This window comes from Zophobas morio, unplaced genomic scaffold (assembly GCF_036711695.1).
Source record: "Zophobas morio isolate AGI-343-1 ecotype UQ-CSIRO unplaced genomic scaffold, CSIRO_AGI_Zmor_V1 ptg000017l, whole genome shotgun sequence".
Lineage (NCBI taxonomy): Eukaryota > Metazoa > Arthropoda > Insecta > Coleoptera > Tenebrionidae > Zophobas > Zophobas morio.
In genome coordinates, this window is record NW_026972122.1 from 1,551,166 (window position 1) to 1,569,636 (window position 18,471).

General features: G+C 33.6%; 1 protein-coding gene across 1 annotated transcript in view; it reads left to right on the top strand.

Annotated features, from left to right (window-relative positions):
- LOC135130391 (E3 ubiquitin-protein ligase TRIM45) overlaps positions 1-18,471 on the top strand; it is a 36,767-nt gene that overhangs the window by 11,763 nt on the left and 6,533 nt on the right. The window contains exons 3-5 of the mRNA XM_064057767.1: positions 9,452-9,708; positions 9,762-9,965; positions 16,371-16,974. Coding sequence (XP_063913837.1) covers positions 9,452-9,708; positions 9,762-9,965; positions 16,371-16,974 — 1,065 coding nt within the window. The remainder of the gene's footprint in view (positions 1-9,451; positions 9,709-9,761; positions 9,966-16,370; positions 16,975-18,471) is intronic.

An 18,471-nucleotide genomic window follows, 5' to 3' on the forward strand; every position in this document is an offset into this window, starting at 1 on the left:
TGAATAATTTTATTAATTGCAGTGATGCGTAAAACGTGAAGGATGTCCGTAATGAGATAAAAATCAAAATTGGATTTAATTTTTAATAATTAACTTTAGCGATTTTTCAATTTTTCGATTCTTCAGGTTTCCGATTTCGTAATGTAATGTAATGTAATGTTTATTGACGGTTATTATACCTTTACTTAGTTTTATAATATACCTAAAATTACTTATAAGCAAATAAGTATGTACAAACATTAAAAAGAGAAACAAACAAAAGAAAATAAATTTTTCGATTTCTTAATTTTCCGATGTTTCAATTTTTCGATTTTTAAATTTCTCAATTTTTTAATTTTCCAATTTTTGACGTTTCTGCTAAATTTTTGATTTTTCGATTTCTCAAATTCTGAATTAGTCGATTTTCTGCTATTTCGACTTCTTGATTTTTTTTCAGTTTTTCAGTTTTTCAGTATAGGGCTTTTTCAATTTTTTGGATTTTCAGTAGTAATATCCCGAGTGCATGTAAAATTGTCAACAATTTTAACAAACAAATTAGGAGACAATTTGACATACACGAGCGGGTATTTTAGAAGACTATTTCCTGAGAAAAATTAAGATAGTACAAATAAACGTAATCCTGTATTTATTTGAAAATTAATTTTTCTTTAAAGTTTTTTGACGTTCATCACGTTTGCACTGAATTTGTATCTAAAGTGATTCGTCAACAACAGTTTTGTTCGTAAAAAAAATATTTCAAAATGGATTCTCGTTTTGGGCAAAATACTGGGCAAGTGATAGACGCCTCAGTAAATAAACTAACTCCAGTGAATACAAAAAAGTCCAGAGATTCTCTATAGAAACAGTTTCAACAATTTTGCGATGAAAGAAAATATACTTTGAACAAGGAAACTACCGTATCCGAATTGGCTCTAATTCTAAAAGATTTTGCTTTCAATATGAGGCGCAATAATGGATGAAAGCAGCATGAACAGCCCATCATCCATCATCATCAGTATCCAGTAAAATTTTATATTCTAATTGTAATTTCTATAATTGTTCTTTTTCTTAAAATAAAAATTTTAAACTAAATTATCGCAAATTATCGATAAATGCACTAATGCAGTATTATCGCTGTAATTTAATCGTTATTGGATAAAAATAAAATATTTCAGTGTTTTCATTCACTTAAATTTTTCGTTCATGGTTTTTCAATTTTTCGAATTTTTAAATTTTGGATATTGGACTCCGATTTTTCGGCTTTTCGATTTCTCAGTTTTTCGATTACTCACTTTACCGATTATTATTCAGTTTTGGAATTTTTCAATTTTTCAATTCTTCAATTTCTCGACCTATTAATAAATTATTATTATTATTATTAATATTATTATTTCAGCCACAAAACCCAGTTTTAAAGAATATACATATATCTGACGACATATTAACGTTTGAGTCCTTGTTGAAACAAACATATTTATCAAGTCGTTAAGTAACGATTTGTACAATATAGCTATTTCTCCCCCTATATCCGTATTTTGACATCAATTTGGAACAAAAGAATATTTGAATAAATAAGGCACAATACATTGAATATAAAGCTTAACAGCAACACTATAAATCCTGATTTTCTTTCCTTTTGTGCCGATCTTTGTAGACTCCGCTTTCATGGGCACATCACAACACTCACCTTTGACTGTAAGTCCGAAACCAAATTATTTTTAACAAAAATAAACCACTTAAACAAACTAATTTAAAACAAAAAACCGACAGAACTCCTTTGCGCATCAAACACGAAAAATGGATAAAAATTCTCACCGATACCATATCCACATCAGACAATTCTTGCAGATTTTTTGTTCATCGATGCATCGCATAGCAAATGAATTTTAATTAAAATACTGGAATATTATTCATTAGCCGAACATAATTTTCGTGCTATTATCATTTCACGATCTTTATATAGTAAAGTAGGCTTTGATATTTTTTCTTTAAGTTGGATAAACTGATTTGATGATTTAGTTTTTTGTCTGTCAGTAGCCTGATTGACATTTGCTTTGAGCTGGATTGCCACTTTGGTACTTCATTTATTACATCAGAATTGTTAGACGCAGTTTTTTAATCAAGCAAACAAATGTTTTAATTTTGTCAGCATAGATAATTTGTCATTGTGACAGATTCACAGATCATTGCGACATTATTTAAAAAGAAAATGCCTAAAATAGTTTTACTGCAACAAAAAATTGCAAAAAAAAAGATGTTTTTTGCAGTTTAGAAAAGGGTACCGCGTCAATTCGTCGCGCGACAATTGATCGCAAACAACTGATCGCAGCGTCAATTGGTCGTAGCGACAACTGGTCGCAGTCACAATTCATGGCAACACAATTCGTCGCAAGTACAACTGGTCGCATGCGACAATTGATCGCAGGCGAAAAATGATAGCGTTTATAGAGAAAATAAGTAATTGTTATAAATGAGGGAAATAAAATAAAGTGCTATATTCTCAAAAATTTCATTAAGTTTTTCTAAAAAAGTGTCAAAATAAATACATAGAGTTCCATAAAACAGCAACTATTAGGCTCATTTCCGACTAAACCAAAGTGCAAAAAAATGAAAATTGGTCTAAAGAGTTTAGACAGTACTTCCCTCGCTGTCGGAAACGTGACGACTGCATGCCTATTATGTTTTTTTTTCGCAGTGGATTTCAAAGAATTCGGTTTTGTAGTTCCTGATTAAATCAATAAAATATATTTACGCATTCATTAATTTTTTTGAGTCACTCTGTATATGCAAATCCAAAAAATATAAATGGAGTGATAAATGACAAGTACAGACTCATCATATTTTGTACATTTTAGATATGATTTATTCGGCAAACTTTCGAGCTGACGTCATCAAGTTTTTGGAGGGGATAAGCAAATATATTTTGACTAGACATTTATTATGCTCTTTATGACCTTAAAACATCTGCAAGATTTCAGAGCATTCGGTTTTGTAGTTCCTGATTAAATCAATAAAATATATTTACGCATTCATTAATTTTTTTGAGTCACCCTGTATATGCAAATCCAAAAAATATGAATGGAGTGATAAATTACAAATACAGACTCATCATATTTTTACAGTTTAGATAGGATTTATTCGGCAAACTTTCGAGCTGACGTCATCAATTTTTTGGAGGGGATAAGCAAATATATTTTGACTAAACATTTATTATGCTCTTTAGAACCTTAAAACATCTGCAAGATTTCAAAGCATTCGGTTTTGTAGTTTCTGAGTAAATCAGTAAAATAAATTTACGCATTCATTAATTTTTTTGAGTCACCCTGTATATGCAAATCCAAAAAATATGAATGGAGTGATAGATCACAAGTACAGACTCATCATATTTTGTACATTTTAGATATGATTTATTCCACAAACTTTTGAGCTGACGTCATCAAGTTTTTGGAGGGGATAAGCAAATATTTTTTGACTAAAGATTTATGATGCTCTTTATAGCCTTAAAACATCTGCAACATTTCAAAGCATTCTGGTTAGCAGATTAAAAATTAAATTTCAAAATGTTGTTTTATAATTTTGATTTTTTTTCCAAAAATCTGGACGTTTCGGGTGAAAAGTCGATTCGGAGTTGTAAACTACATGTGTAGGACTATGTTATTTTATACAATTGAAAACCCATTTACTATGTACAATTTTGAAGTGACGTCATCGCATTAGTGGTGGGGATGATTAGACAAATTTTGGTTAGCGTTTTACCATCTACATGATATTCTTAATATAAGTACAAAATTTCACAACAATCGGTCGAGTACTTTCGGAGATTATCTGTCTAATAAAAATCCGGGACAACAGACGGACAGACGGACGGACAGACGGACAGACGGACGGACAGACGGACAGACGGATAGACGGACGGACAGACGGACAGACGGACAGACGGACAGACAGACGGAAATGGGAGACCTATTTCTTCGTCTTCTAGGGGTCATGAAAGATCGAGAAAACGTAAAAGTAGAGAGTCGGCCGACGGACTCGATTACAATACTTCCTTTGCTTACGCTCGGGAAGTAAAAATATTGTAGAATATTTTTTTTAATGCTGACTTCGTCGGTATGCTACTGTAATGTTCATTTGGATTATTCGTCTTATTAATTAGACACTCAAGTAAGTGATTCATGCTTTTTACTTCCCGAGCGTAAGCAAAGGAAGCATTGTAATCGAGTCCGTCGGCCGACTCCCTACTTTTACGTTTTCTCGATCTTTCATGACCCCTAGAAAACGAAGAAATAGGTCTCCCATTTCCGTCTGTCCGTCCGTCTGTCCGTCTGTCCATCTGTCCGTCTGTCCGTCTGTCCGTCTGCCGTTCCGGATTTTTATTAGACAGATAATCTCCGAAAGTACTCGACCGATTGTTGTGAAATTTTGTACGTATATTAAGAATATCATGTAGATGGTAAAACGCTAACCAAAATTTGTCTAATCATCCCCACCACTAATGCGATGACGTCACTTCAAAATTGTACATAGTAAATGGGTTTTCAATTGTATAAAATAACATAGTCCTACACATGTAGTTTACAACTCTGAATCGACTTTTCACCCGAAACGTCCAGATTTTTGGAAAAAAAATCAAAATTATAAAACAACATTTTGAAATTTAATTTTTAATCTGCTAACCAGAATGCTTTGAAATGTTGCAGATGTTTTAAGGCTATAAAGAGCATCATAAATCTTTAGTCAAAAAATATTTGCTTATCCCCTCCAAAAACTTGATGACGTCAGCTCAAAAGTTTGTGGAATAAATCATATCTAAAATGTACAAAATATGATGAGTCTGTACTTGTGATCTATCACTCCATTCATATTTTTTGGATTTGCATATACAGGCTGACTCAAAAAAATTAATGAATGCGTAAATTTATTTTACTGATTTACTCAGAAACTACAAAACCGAATGCTTTGAAATCTTGCAGATGTTTTAAGGTTCTAAAGAGCATAATAAATGTTTAGTCAAAATATATTTGCTTATCCCCTCCAAAAAATTGATGACGTCAGCTCGAAAGTTTGCTGAATAAATCCTATCTAAACTGTAAAAATATGATGAGTCTGTACTTGTACTTTATCACTCCATTCATATTTTTTGGATTTGCATATACAGGGTGACTCAAAAAAAATAATGAATGCGTAAATATATTTTATTGATTTAATCAGGAACTACAAAACCGAATGCTCTGAAATCTTGCAGATATTTTAAGGTCATAAAGAGCATAATAAATGTTTAGTCAAAATATATTTGCTTATCCCCTCCAAAAACTTGATGACGTCAGCTCGAAAGTTTGCCGAATAAATCATATCTAAAATGTACAAAATATGATGAGTCTGTACTTGTCATTTATCACTCCATTCATATTTTTTGGATTTGCATATACAGAGTGACTCAAAAAAATTAATGAATGCGTAAATATATTTTATTGATTTAATCAGGAACTACAAAACGGAATGCTCTGACATCTTGCAGATGTTTTAAGGTTATAAAGAGCATAATAAATGTTTAGTCAAAATATATTTGCTTATCCCCTCCAAAAACTTGATGACGTCGGCTCGAAAATTTGCCGAATAAATCATATCTAAAATGTACAAAATACGATCAGTCTGTACTTGTGATCTATCACTCCATTAATATTTTTTGGATTTGCATATACAGGGTGATTCAAGAAAATAAATGAAAGCTTAAATTTATTTTACTGCTTTACTCAGGAACTACAAAACCGAATGCTTCGAAATCTTGAAGATATTTTAAAATTATCATAAGCATGGTAAATTTTTGATCAAAATGTATTTGGTCGTCCCCCCTAAAAAATTTATGACGTCACCACAAAATTTTGCTGAATAAATCCTATCTAAAATGTACAAAATATGGTGAGTCTCTTCTTGTGATTTATCATTCCATTCTAATTTTTTCGATTTGCATATATAGGGTGACTCAAAAAAATTAATGAATGCGTAAATTTATTTTATTGATTTAATCAGGAACTACAAAACCGAATGCTTTGAAATCTTGCAGATGTTTTAAGGTTATAAAGAGCATAATAAATTTTTAGTCAAAATATATTTGGTTATCTTCTACAAAAAACTGATGACGTCAGCTCAAAAGTTTGCCGAATAAATCGTATCTAAAATGTACAAAATACGATGAGTCTGTACTTGTGATTTATCATTCCATTCATATTTTTGGATTTGCATATGCAGGGTGACTCAAAAAAATTAATGAAGGCGTGAATTTATTTTATCGATTTAATCAGGAATTACAAAACCGAATGCTTTGAAATCTTGGGAATATTTTAATGTTATTATAAGCATGGTAAACATTTGTTCAAAATGTATTGGTTCATCCCTCCTAAAAAAATTGATGACGTCACCCTTAAATTTTGCTGAATAAATCCTATCTAAAATGCAAAAAATATGATGAGTTTGTACTTGTGATTTATCATTCCATTCATATTTTTTAGATTTTCTTAAGAGGTGGTTCAAAAAAATTAATGAAGTCAATTTATTTTATTGATTAAATTAAAGGCAACACTTATTATTAGTATTACACCCCAACCAACCCAATTTGGTAGACACAAAATTTGTTAAAGGAAAAACTCGGTTGAAACATAAGGGTAGCACGCTTATTTACATCGACTTTAAAATAAAACCCAATGTTTTATATAATAAGCGGAAGTCGAAGCAATAAAACCGATGGTCGTTTTGTTTACAGTTTCTCTGTTTGACTCTCACGTATGCTGTTACGCTTGTCATCTTAAATTAAGAATGTTTATACATAAACGATTTTCAGTTGCCTTTCATATTACTAGACAGCGGATTTTTGTCGGGCTACGTCACGTTTAATCGGTACTAATTCCATAAATATAATTAACGATTTATTAATCAAACGGCTAAGTAAATGAGAACGAGAATTAACAGCAGAGTGCAACGAAACAGCGTTATTCTAATCTCAAATAAACGAAGTGCAGTCCGCAACCGCAATGAATTCGCATCCCGTACGAGCCGTACCGAGTTTGGCCTTGCCTAGCCCGACAGAAATCCGCTCTCTAGATATTACACACCGACACCATATACGTGAGTAAATTGTTTCGTTATTTTATTGATTATTATAAGAAATCAATATTCAAAACGACCCAATTCATTTTCCCGAAAATTTGAGAATATAATAATTTTATTCTTAGTATTACACTACATCTATCCCAACTGATATACGTGTCCTTGCAAAAATGTTGATGACGTCATCACAATTTTTTTTTTAAATTCCCACTACAAAAATGTAATGAGAATAAAAAACACAATAGGCATGCAGTCGTCAAGTTTCCGACAGCGAGGGAAGTACTGTCTAAACTCTTTAGACCAATTTTTTTTTTTGAAGCGACTCATGGAATAAAAATTGTTGAATAAAACAACGCACATAACAGATTTAAATTATCTATTAATTAATATTATTTAAAATATTTAAATCAATCAATACATCACGAGTAACAAGTAATACAAACAGTGAATACTGTTAAAAAGTAGAAACAACCAGGATAACGACGCCACTGAGTAGTGGTTATTCGCAATGGCGTAACTAATTTTTAGCTTGGGAAGTTTGAAAAGTTTATTGAGGGGCATTTCACTCGGAAGGCCGACTATTCACTCAGAATTATTTGCCTAATCTGCCGGCTGTAGGTGGGCAGATGTAAACTGCGGCTTTAATTTTCTCCAGTCCATGTTGTAAATTTTTGTAGGATGCAAAGTGCGGAGAATAATAAAATCAGGTAGCAGCCCGTAGCAGGGTCATTCATGGAAAACTGGGAATCAATTATTTCTTCCTTATTTTTTAGATCTAAGAGCTGTTTTACACGTCACAGAAATATCTATCGTAAAAGGAATTTTTAGAAATAATTTTCTCATATTAATCGGTTGCAAAAGATCCAGGCTGCAGTACCACCATGGATACTCGCGTAACCTCCTTTTCCAGAATTCTCAAAATGACGTTGCCAAACTCAAAGCAATCATGGATTAAGCATTTCATTTTAAATTCAGTTAGTATCAAGTGGTACACGGTATTCGTATTTTGGGTTGCGTAAAAATAATTTTCAGAAGTAATTTTCTCGTGACTAACCCTGTATATGTATTTTTACACCCACATATGGTACAACTGAATTTTTCTTGAGTACAATACTAGTCACATAATAATAATTAAAAAGTAAGTTTTTAGTTGCGTAAGTACCTACATTTCTTAGATTTCCCGGTAACACAAAATTATTCTTGAGGCTCTAACAAAAGTTTTTGCAATATATATTTACAATACACGTAAACCTTTCTCAAATTCTGTAAAAGATCCGTTGCTATTTACAAAGGATTAAAATAAGTATTATCTCCGTCCAGTGGAATTTACATTCGCTGCATATGGATACTGTAGATGTTCTACTAGTTCATACATTTTATTGTTTGGTGATATGTATAAAAACAAGAGTAGACAATAGAAGCAATTCTGTACCTAATGTCTTAAAATTTAAAGGTTGTTAAAAATATAATTTTTTAAATAATTGTGTAATAAATCTAGTTAAGAACAATAAACACTTTTTTTTATGTTGAATACTTATTATAATGAAGCTAGTTCCTATAATATAATAGGTAAAATAAGCAACGACATAAATAGTAACAATCTCTTTAAAAAAAATAACCAAAATGACAATTTATTACTAAAAAATCTTATGTAACAAGGTGTTTACGCTCGTATTTTTTAATTTTTAAAGTGCAACTACAAACTTCGTCACTTATCTATATTCAAATTGTTTTTAATTCGATACTTACACCTTACCTGATTGCTAAATATATTGCAATTTAAAATTCAGAATACAAAATATTTAGTTTTAATAAAAGAAAATACTTCCCGATGAATTTTACCTTGCGATTAATTGACGCTGCGATAAATTTACGTGCGATCAATTGTCGCTGCGATCAGTTTACGTGTGATCAATTGTCGCTGCGATCAATTGTCGCCGCGATCAAAAGTTTCCAAACATATAGAGTGTTCCTGTGTTCCGTTTAACTTATACAACAAAGCTGTATGTTTGCTTTCGGGGCGTAAGTTAGAAAAGTATGGCAATAGAATCCATTTGGCTACAGAATATAAAAAATGGTCGAAGTTTATTTAAACTTGATTTTGTGATTTTTTTTTTTCAGATATATACCAAAGCATTTATTTCTCATGTCAAAAATGCGGAGTCTCTAGTCATAATAGTATTATCTAAACAATTTTGATTTCTCGTTCTTTTGTCAATTTTTAATCCTGTCTTTGAAGTTGTTGTCTAGTATCAAAAGAACATTCTCCATAGTAGAATTCTATAAAATTATGGAAACAACCACTTCCCATTCTGTAGTTATTAAACTCACAATCCCCAACTCTTCTCACACCCCTCTCGCTCTCCAGAGTCGGCCGCCACCTCCGAATCCCGCAAGGGCTCAGGTTCCGGCGGCTCGGGCTGCACCAGCGACAAAACCAGCACGCTCCAGAGCAGCTGCGTCAAGCGGATTTGCTGTCCCACGTGCGGGGGGCGGGCGGAAGTCCCGTACGGCGGCGTGTCCCACTACCCCCCGAACTACCTCCTGCAGCACCGCATGGTGCTGGCCACGCTCAACGCCCGCAGCACCCATCTGCTTTGCGATGTGTGCACTACGGATGTCTCGGTCAGTGCGTGATGACTTCTTGCGAGCGCTTGTTCATGTGGAGATGTTCGCAGGCGACCGCCAGGTGCATGGACTGCGCCCTGAGCTTCTGTGACCACTGCGAGGAGGTGCACCTGAGGCAGAAGGCGGCGGCGGGCCACGAGGTGCTGTCGCTGGAGGAGGCGAGAAGGAAGGGCATCACGAGGGTGAGGAGGCAGATCATGTGCATGAAGCATCCGGACGTGGAGTTGGGGCTGTTCTGTTCGACGTGTTGTCAGGTAGGAAATATTGTATTATTATTAGTGATTTGTTTGTTATTGTTGTCTTCTTGGCATGTACATAACGTAGAAGGAGATCTACGAGATTGGCCATCCGGCTCACAACGAATAAAAAAATCATTACAATTGAGATAGGGTGGGTGGGCGGGGTTTATATTTTGTCCATTTTTGCTTAATATGTGTAGTCTTGTTTTGTCAACAAGAAACTGAAACATGTTTAAAAGAGTAAAATTTTGTAGAGAAATATGGATTTTGTAGTTAAACTCCGGCCTTCGGTCTGATTATAAAATGAAAAACTCATCACAATTGTTAGGTAAATTGAAATCTTTTGGATTTTCGAACGGGTTTACTGCAGTCTTTAGATCATATTTGATGGATAGATACCAATTTGTTCAGTATGATAGCATTAGATCTTCAAGGTATAAACAATTTGGTGGTGTACCTCACGGATCAATTTTGGGCCCAAGCCTTTTCATAGGTTCATTAATGACATTAGACCTAGGCTAAGTGTCCAATATTTACTTTTTGCTGACGATATAAAAATATTTTCAAATACAAATAGCATTGGGAATTGTGAAAGTCTGCAAAAAGATGTTAAAAATATTTGGTTCATGACAAATAATTTTCCATTGCAATCAAAATCTTTTGTAATGACGTTTTCGAAATTAATGAGTACTCTAGTGTTCAATTATACCATGGATAACACGGATTTGTTAAAACTGGAAACCCAGAAAGATGTGGTGGCCATTTCTGATAGTGAACTAAATTTTCTTATTAGTTGATTTATTTTACTTAAATCAAAATTGTGAGTTTGACGGTCCATAACTTTTAAACGGACAAAGATAGCATATTCTAATTTTTATTATTCGATTCCCTATAGTTTTCTGCCTAAAAGAGTATATTTTCACCGAGGTACCTTTGTCCATTTAGAATCTACGTACACATTCATCGGACAATGTCATTTTCGGAAGACTCAAAAATTTAAAAATTACAAAAAAAACAGGAGCTCTTCTACATTTTTTTACCAGATTCTTATTTAGTAGGTTCTAATTAAGCACAGGAGTAATTTTCAGTCTAAGCGAGGTACGATTAACCGATGTAGCTTGATATGGCCTAAATTCGAAAATTTTGACCGGAATTGCTCCGGAAAAATTGCTAAAAAAAATAAACATGGCTCAATCGATCTCAAATTAAGTTTGTAGGCTAACTTTGCCTAGCTTAGTGCGTTTTTGGTATCGATTGTTGAAAATTTTCCCTATTTTAAGTCAAATCCTTCTTCAACCAAAACTCAAAAAACCAAAATTGTGAGTTGGACGGTCCATAACTTTTAAACGGACAAATCGAGCTTATTCTAGTCTTTACCGGTCGATTCACTATAGTTTTCTGGATAAAATAGTATATTTTCAGCTAGGTATCAGTGGCCATTTAGAATCTACGTACACATTTATCGGACGATGTCATTTTCGGGAGACTCAAAAAATTAAAAATTACAAAAAATTCAGGAGCCCTTCTACTTTTTTTTTCAGCAGATTCATATTTAGTGGGTTCTAATTAGGTACAGGAGTAATTTTCAGACCAATCGAGGTACGATTAACCGAGGTAGCTTAACATGGATTAAATTCAAAAATTTTAACCGGAAAAGTTGCTAAAAAAAATAAAAAAGGCTCAATCTGTCTCAAATTAAGTTTATGGACTAATTTTGTCCAACTGAGAGCGTTTTTGGTATCGATTGTTGAAAATCTTCACTACTTTAAGTGAAATTATTCTTCAACCAAAACTCAAAAAACCAAAATTGTGAGTTTGACGGTCCATAACTTTTAAACAGACAAAGAGCACAAACTGTAGTTTCTATCGTTCGATTCCATATAGTTTCCTGGGCAAACGAGTATATTTTCAGTTAGATATCTACGGCCATTTAGAATCTACGCACACATTCATCGAACAATGTCATTTTCGGGAGTCTCAAATATTTAAAAATTGCAAAAAAAATTGGGAGCCCTTCTACTACAATCTTTTTCACCAGATTCTTATTTAGTACGTTCTAATTAGGTACAGGAGTAATTTTCAGACAAATCGAGGTACGATTAACCGACGTAGCTTGACATGGATTAAATTCGAAAATTTTGACCGGAATTGCTCCGGAAAAATTGTTAAAAAAAATAAACAAGCTCAATCGATCCCAAATTAAGTTTGTAGACTAATTTTGCCCAGCTGAGGGTGTTTTTGGTATCGATTGTTGAAAATTTTCCCTATTTTAGGTGAAATGCTTCTTCAAGCAAAACTCAAAAAACGAAAATTGCGAGTTTGGCGGTACATAATTTTTAAACGGACAAGTCGAGCATATTCTAGTATTTACCACTCGATTCACTATAGTTTTCTGTACAAAGGAGTTTATTTTCAGCTAGGTGTCTGTGGCTATTTAGAATCTATGTACACATTCATCGGACAATGTCATTTTTGGGAGACTCAAAAAATTAAAAATTACAAAAAAAAATCAGGAACACCTCAACAATTTTTTTCACCAGATTCTTATTTAGTAGGTTCTAATTAAGTACAGGAGTAATTTTCAGACCAATCGAAGTACGATTAACAGAGGTAGCTTGAAATAGCCTAAATTCGAAAATTTTGATCGGAGCTGCTCCGGAAAAATTGCTAAAAAAAATTAATATGGCCCAATCTGTCTCAAATTAAGTTTGTACACTAATTTTGCCCAGCTGAGCGCGCCTTTGGTATCGATTTTTGAAAATTCTCACTATTTTAAGTGAAATCCTTCTTCAACCAAAACGCAAAAAAACCAAAATTGTGGGTTTGACGGTCCATAACTTTTAAACAGACAAAGAGAACAAATTGTAGTTTCTATCATTCGATTCCCTATAGTTTTCTGGGCAAAAAAGTATATTTTCAGTTATATATGTACGGCCATTTAGAATCTACGTACACATTCATCGAACAATGTCATTTTCGGGAGTCTCAAAAATTTAAAAATTGCAAAAAAAATCGGGAGCCCTTGTAATACAATCTTTTTCACCAGATTCTTATTTAGTAGGTTCTAATTAGTTACAGGAGTAATTTTCAGACAAGTCGAGGTACGATTAATTGAGGTAGCTTGAAATGGCCTAAATTCGAAAATTTTGAACGGAACTGATCCAGAAAAATTACTAAAAAAATAAGCATGGCCCAATCTGTCTCAAATTAAGTTTGTAAACTAATTTTGCCCAGTTAAGTGCGTTTTTGGTATCGGTTGGTGAAAATTATCGCTATTTTAAGTGAAATCCTTCTTCAACCAAAACTCAAAAAATCAAGATTCTGAGTTTGACGGTCCATAATTTTTAAACAGACAAATCGAGCATATTCTAATCTTTACCACTCGATTCTCTATAGTTTTCTGGACAAACGAGTCAATTTTCAGCTAGGTGTCTATGACCATTTAGAATCTACATACACATTCATTGGACAATGTCATTTTCGGGAGACTCAAAAAATTAAAAATTACAAAACAAAATTAGGAGCCCCTCTACAATTTTCTTCACCAGATTCTTGTTTAGTAGGTTCTAGTTAGGTACAGGAGTAATTTTCAGACAAATCGAGGTACGATTAACCGAGGTAGCTTGATATGGATAAAATTCGAAAATTTTGACCGAAACTGCCCCGGAAAAATTGCTAAAAGAATAAACATGGCTCAATCAGTCTCAAATTAAGTTTGTTGACTAATTTTGCCCAGCTGAGCGCACTTTTGATATCGATTGTTGAAAATTTTTACTATTTTAAGTGAAATCCTTCTTCAACCAAAATTCAAAAAATCAAGATTGTGAGTTTAACGGTACATAATTTTTAAACAGAGAACTAGAGCATATTCTAGTCTTTACCACTCGTTTCACTATAGTTTTCTGGATAAAAGAGTATATTTTCAGCTAGGTGTCTGTGGCTATTTACAATCTACGTACACATTCATCGGACAATGTCATTTTCGGGAGACTCAAAAAATTAAAAATTACAAAAAAAAATCAGGAACCCCTATACAATTCTTTTCACCAGATTCTTATTTAGTAGGTTCTAAGTAGGTAGAGGATTAATTTTCACACAAATTGAGGTACGATTAATCGAGGTGGCTTGAATTGGCCTAAATTCGAAAATTTTGAGCGGAAGGTGCGATTTTGTTTCTCGATCGAAGCGATAAATTAAATGTCATTACGTAAGTTTCAAATGCAAAAGTTTGCATTTATTATTTGCATATAAGCTTATTAAATGCTCAAAAGTTTACAATTACCTTAATTTTAAGAACTTATAACTCAAAATTACGATTTTGAACTTCTATTTTGACATAAATTTCGAGGTTATGTCTCCAAAATTTATCACTTTACTCAGAGCTATCGAGAAAAGATCGCTGCATGAAGACTTGATTTCGTAACAGAATCGAGAAATGTGACAAAAATGTAGCATCTCAACCGATCAGCAAACGAGATTTTATCGCTAACGGGTTTTTTTCGATCGAGAAATAAAATCGCACCCCTGGGGTGGGATTTTATTTATATAACGATAAAATATCGGTACCGATAAAATGTGGTCGTTTTCTTCTTTCGCATCTGAAATTTATATTTTCGTCCTTGTCATTTATCGGTTCATTATCGTTTCAATAGAAACAAAATCTCACCCCAAGTCCGGAAAATTGCTAAAAAAAATAAACATGGCTCAATCGGTCTAAAAATAAGTTTGCAGACTAATTTTGGCCAGCTGAGCGAGTTTTTCGTATCGATTATTGAAAATTTTCATTATTTTAAGTGAAATCCTTCTTCAACCAAAACTCAAAAAACTTTGCTTGGCTTTTTATGAATTTTGTGTATTACTTTATCAACCTGTAAGGCAGTGTAATTAATAATAAACAATACTAAACAACAACAAACAATACTAAAAAGTTAACGAATGTATATATTAATTAATAAAACAGACTGGAATCTGATACCCAAAACGATCCATACATCAGCATCACCAGAGAAATTATCTCCACCAGTAAATTCGAGTGTAAGTTATATTTCTGTCTGACGCTTGACTTAAGTAGGATCTTAAGTAATCTCAGTTATGTAGAATGCAATTTCTCGCCCAAAGAATTAAGAATGGCAGACATCCTGAATGGTTTCAGCTGCTTATGAATATGACAAGCCATGTGTTAAATATGCGCTTGATTAATACCATATGTCCCAGGCACTTACAAGTTAATTAATCAAAACACAACTGATTCGTGGGATCAGGGAGAGCCACTAAGCCACAATTCGGCCCAATTTTTATATTTATTCTTACAACAGTTCCTTCTACCGACGTACCGTCAAGCAATTGAGCAATCGAGTGGCTATATTTGCCGTATTTATTTTTACAGGCAATAATGAAAGAGCCATTTCTGTTTTTGAAGTGGAGCATCTCGACACTTAAGTAAATTTATTTCGAACGCTGAAGATATATTTTTAAGTCAAGTATCTGCGTAAACATAAATATAAAAATACTGATTTGTTGTGAGTGTAAATTTAGACTGCCATGTATGCGATGTAGAGACAGCGCGGTGCGAAAGATGCAAACATAAATTTTTATTGCTCATCACGTCGTCATCACGCTTAATAGTTTTATGACCAGACCATAATTAAGTCTACCGCAGTTCTTAATTTTATAACGGCGAAATATTGTGCAAAATAAAAAAATGGTGGATGCGCCGGGATTTTTTTTTAAATAATTTCTCATCTTTATAACGCAAACAAACTTTCTTGTGTATTTTTTTAGCTTTTTCTTTGTATCTGTTTGAAATATGTTTGTTTACTCGCTCCTGTCTTGTCGTTACTACCAATAATTATTTTTAAATCACGAATTATGTTCTCTAATGACCCTTCGCTCTCTCGCTTCATCTTCCTCCTTCTTCAATCACTTAAGAACGTCTAAAATATCAAAGGTGTCGGCGTTTCATTCGTACAAACAATACTCAATACCCAGATGCATAAATAAATGCACCTCAAAGGAAATGTCAAAGGAAATCTAGCTTTTATAGAACGTTAAACTTAAACCTAGTCTATGCATGTCTTCATTTATCTGATTTATGTTTTAATCACCGTGACAACAGTTCGTCGTTTAAACTGAATGCCACCCACATAAACATAGTACGTTCAGAAATAGATTAGCAGACAATGTTGTTAAGTCCGTATTATTGGCAATGGACTCGATTCCAATGTAAATCAATCTAGACGCCCTGCAAATTCTGTTGGTCTAAATTCAAAGAGTCGTTGTATTTTTAGTGTCGTTAATTTTAAAGAGTGCAGGGCCGTAATTAAAATATAAAACGAATATTTTTAAATGCTACTGGTTATTTTTATAATTGGCATGTAGCAGTAGGTAATTTATAAAATTAAAACCATTATACTCTTACAGGTCCTGTGCCGAGATTGCGTCACCTCCTCCCACCAAGGCCACCCCTGCGAGCCCGTCTCCAGAGCGGTCAAAACCCACCTGACAGACCTTCGCCTGGCAGCCGAAAGGGCCAAATCCATTGCCGAACAATCAGCTTTAGCTGCAAATCGCCTCCACGCAACCTCGAAAAAAATCGAGTCTCAATCCGGAAAAGTCCAAATGGAGGTGGAAGAGTTCATCGACAAGTACATAAGGTCGGTCGAAGAACACAGAAACAACTTGCTCCATCAAGTCACTCAGGTCAAGAACGAGAAGCTGCAAGAAATCGGCAAACGCAAGTTGGCGCTGCACAAAAGGGTGCGGGAGGCGAGGGATGTGGCGTTCTTCTTGGAGGAGTTGTTGAACGAAGGGACCGATGTGGAAGTTATGAGTTTCTTGAAGCCAGTGATGAATAAAGTGAAGAAGTGTGGGGCTAAGGGGGATTTAGTGGAGGATGTGAGTTTGGGGGGGAGTTTGCTGTTTTTGCCGGAGGAAGTGGTGCAGGATTCGAAGGGGTGCTGTCCGTTGTATGGGGTTGTTACAGCGCAGACGGTTGCGGCGGAGCAGTGCGTTATACGTGCTGAAGGTAAGAATTAAATGTAAATATACAGAGTGTTCTATTTTTAAGGCGTATTCCAATTTTCTTGAATTTTTACTTCCAAAATTTATATTAGTAAATGTTATTTCAATTTCATAAAATAAGATACTCCTTTACATGTGGTTTATCAATCTGTGTTCAGTTTTTATTCTAGACATCTAAATTTTTGGAAAAAAAAATCAAAATTGTATAACGACATTTTGCAATTTAACTTTGAAACTACAAAAACCTAATGCCCTCAAATCTTACAAACGTTTTAAGATTTTCCGAAGCATAGTAAATTGACAATCAAAATTGTTTCGTTTATGTCACCCCACATGAAGTAATCCAGGTTTTTGGAGAAAAATTAAAAATTAATTTTATTTAAAAATAAATGTTCTTTAAATTTTATAAAATAACATGCTCCTAAATGTGTGATTTATGAATCCATGTTGAATTTTTACCCTTGGCACAAAATTTTGGGGAAGAAATCAACGTTTTATAACAATCAAGATTTCAAAAAACGAACGCTTTATATCTTGCAAATGTTTTAAGGTAATTCGAAGCATCGTAAATCGTTAATCAAAATTTGTCCATCATCTTCCAGTTTTGCCGTTCTTCAAATTTAGTGTGTTTTTGGGAAAAAACTGAGTGTGGTCAATTAATTAATTAGTCCACTTTTCTACGTTGAAGAAACAAAATTACATTTGCTAATAGTCGAATTTTTTCGAAGTATACACATAAACTGTTTAAGTTAAGCATGTACTTAGAAAGTGAGAATATGTATCTACTTTTTTCCCGTTGTTTATCTGCTTTACATACATTTTATATTGTCCACAGTTGTGCCAACCGCAGGGTGTTAATTAGGCCAATAATTTTTACTTTATAAACGTTATTACAAAACGAAAATTGCCAAATACAATGCCAGACAAAAAAACCCGGACACTTGAATATTTGTTATTTTATGCTAATGTTTAATGTTATACCTTTTTTTGCTTTTTTTTTTGTTTCCACATGTTTTAGAATAAACTTGTGTTTTCTGTTAATGAATACATTATCCTTTTACTTTTCCAAATATTTTTTACACAAGTGGGACTATTTGCAGGTAATCACAAAAAATTCAAATGACCGGCTTTTCTTGTCTGGCAGGGTATTTTAAAGAAGCTGTTGAAATAATTTTCGAATTTGTTTTTAACAATATGAAAGCCTTCTCGGAGAGCACTTCTTTTTCAGAACGTGAAACCTTCGGGGGGCCCAACTGTCATTTTTTTAAGAGGCCTCCAACTGTCGTCTTTTTAGAAAAAATGTGAAACTTTCCAGGTGGTTCCATTGCTTTTTTCTTTTTTGAAAAACGCGAAACCTTCTTGGAGACCCCCAACTGGCTTTTTTTACAGAAGGTGAAACCTTCTCGCAGCCCCCAACTATCTGTTTCTAAGAATGTAAGACCTTCTGGGTGGCCCCAACTGTCTTTTTTTTTAAGAAAATGAAACCTTCCCGGGAGTGGGA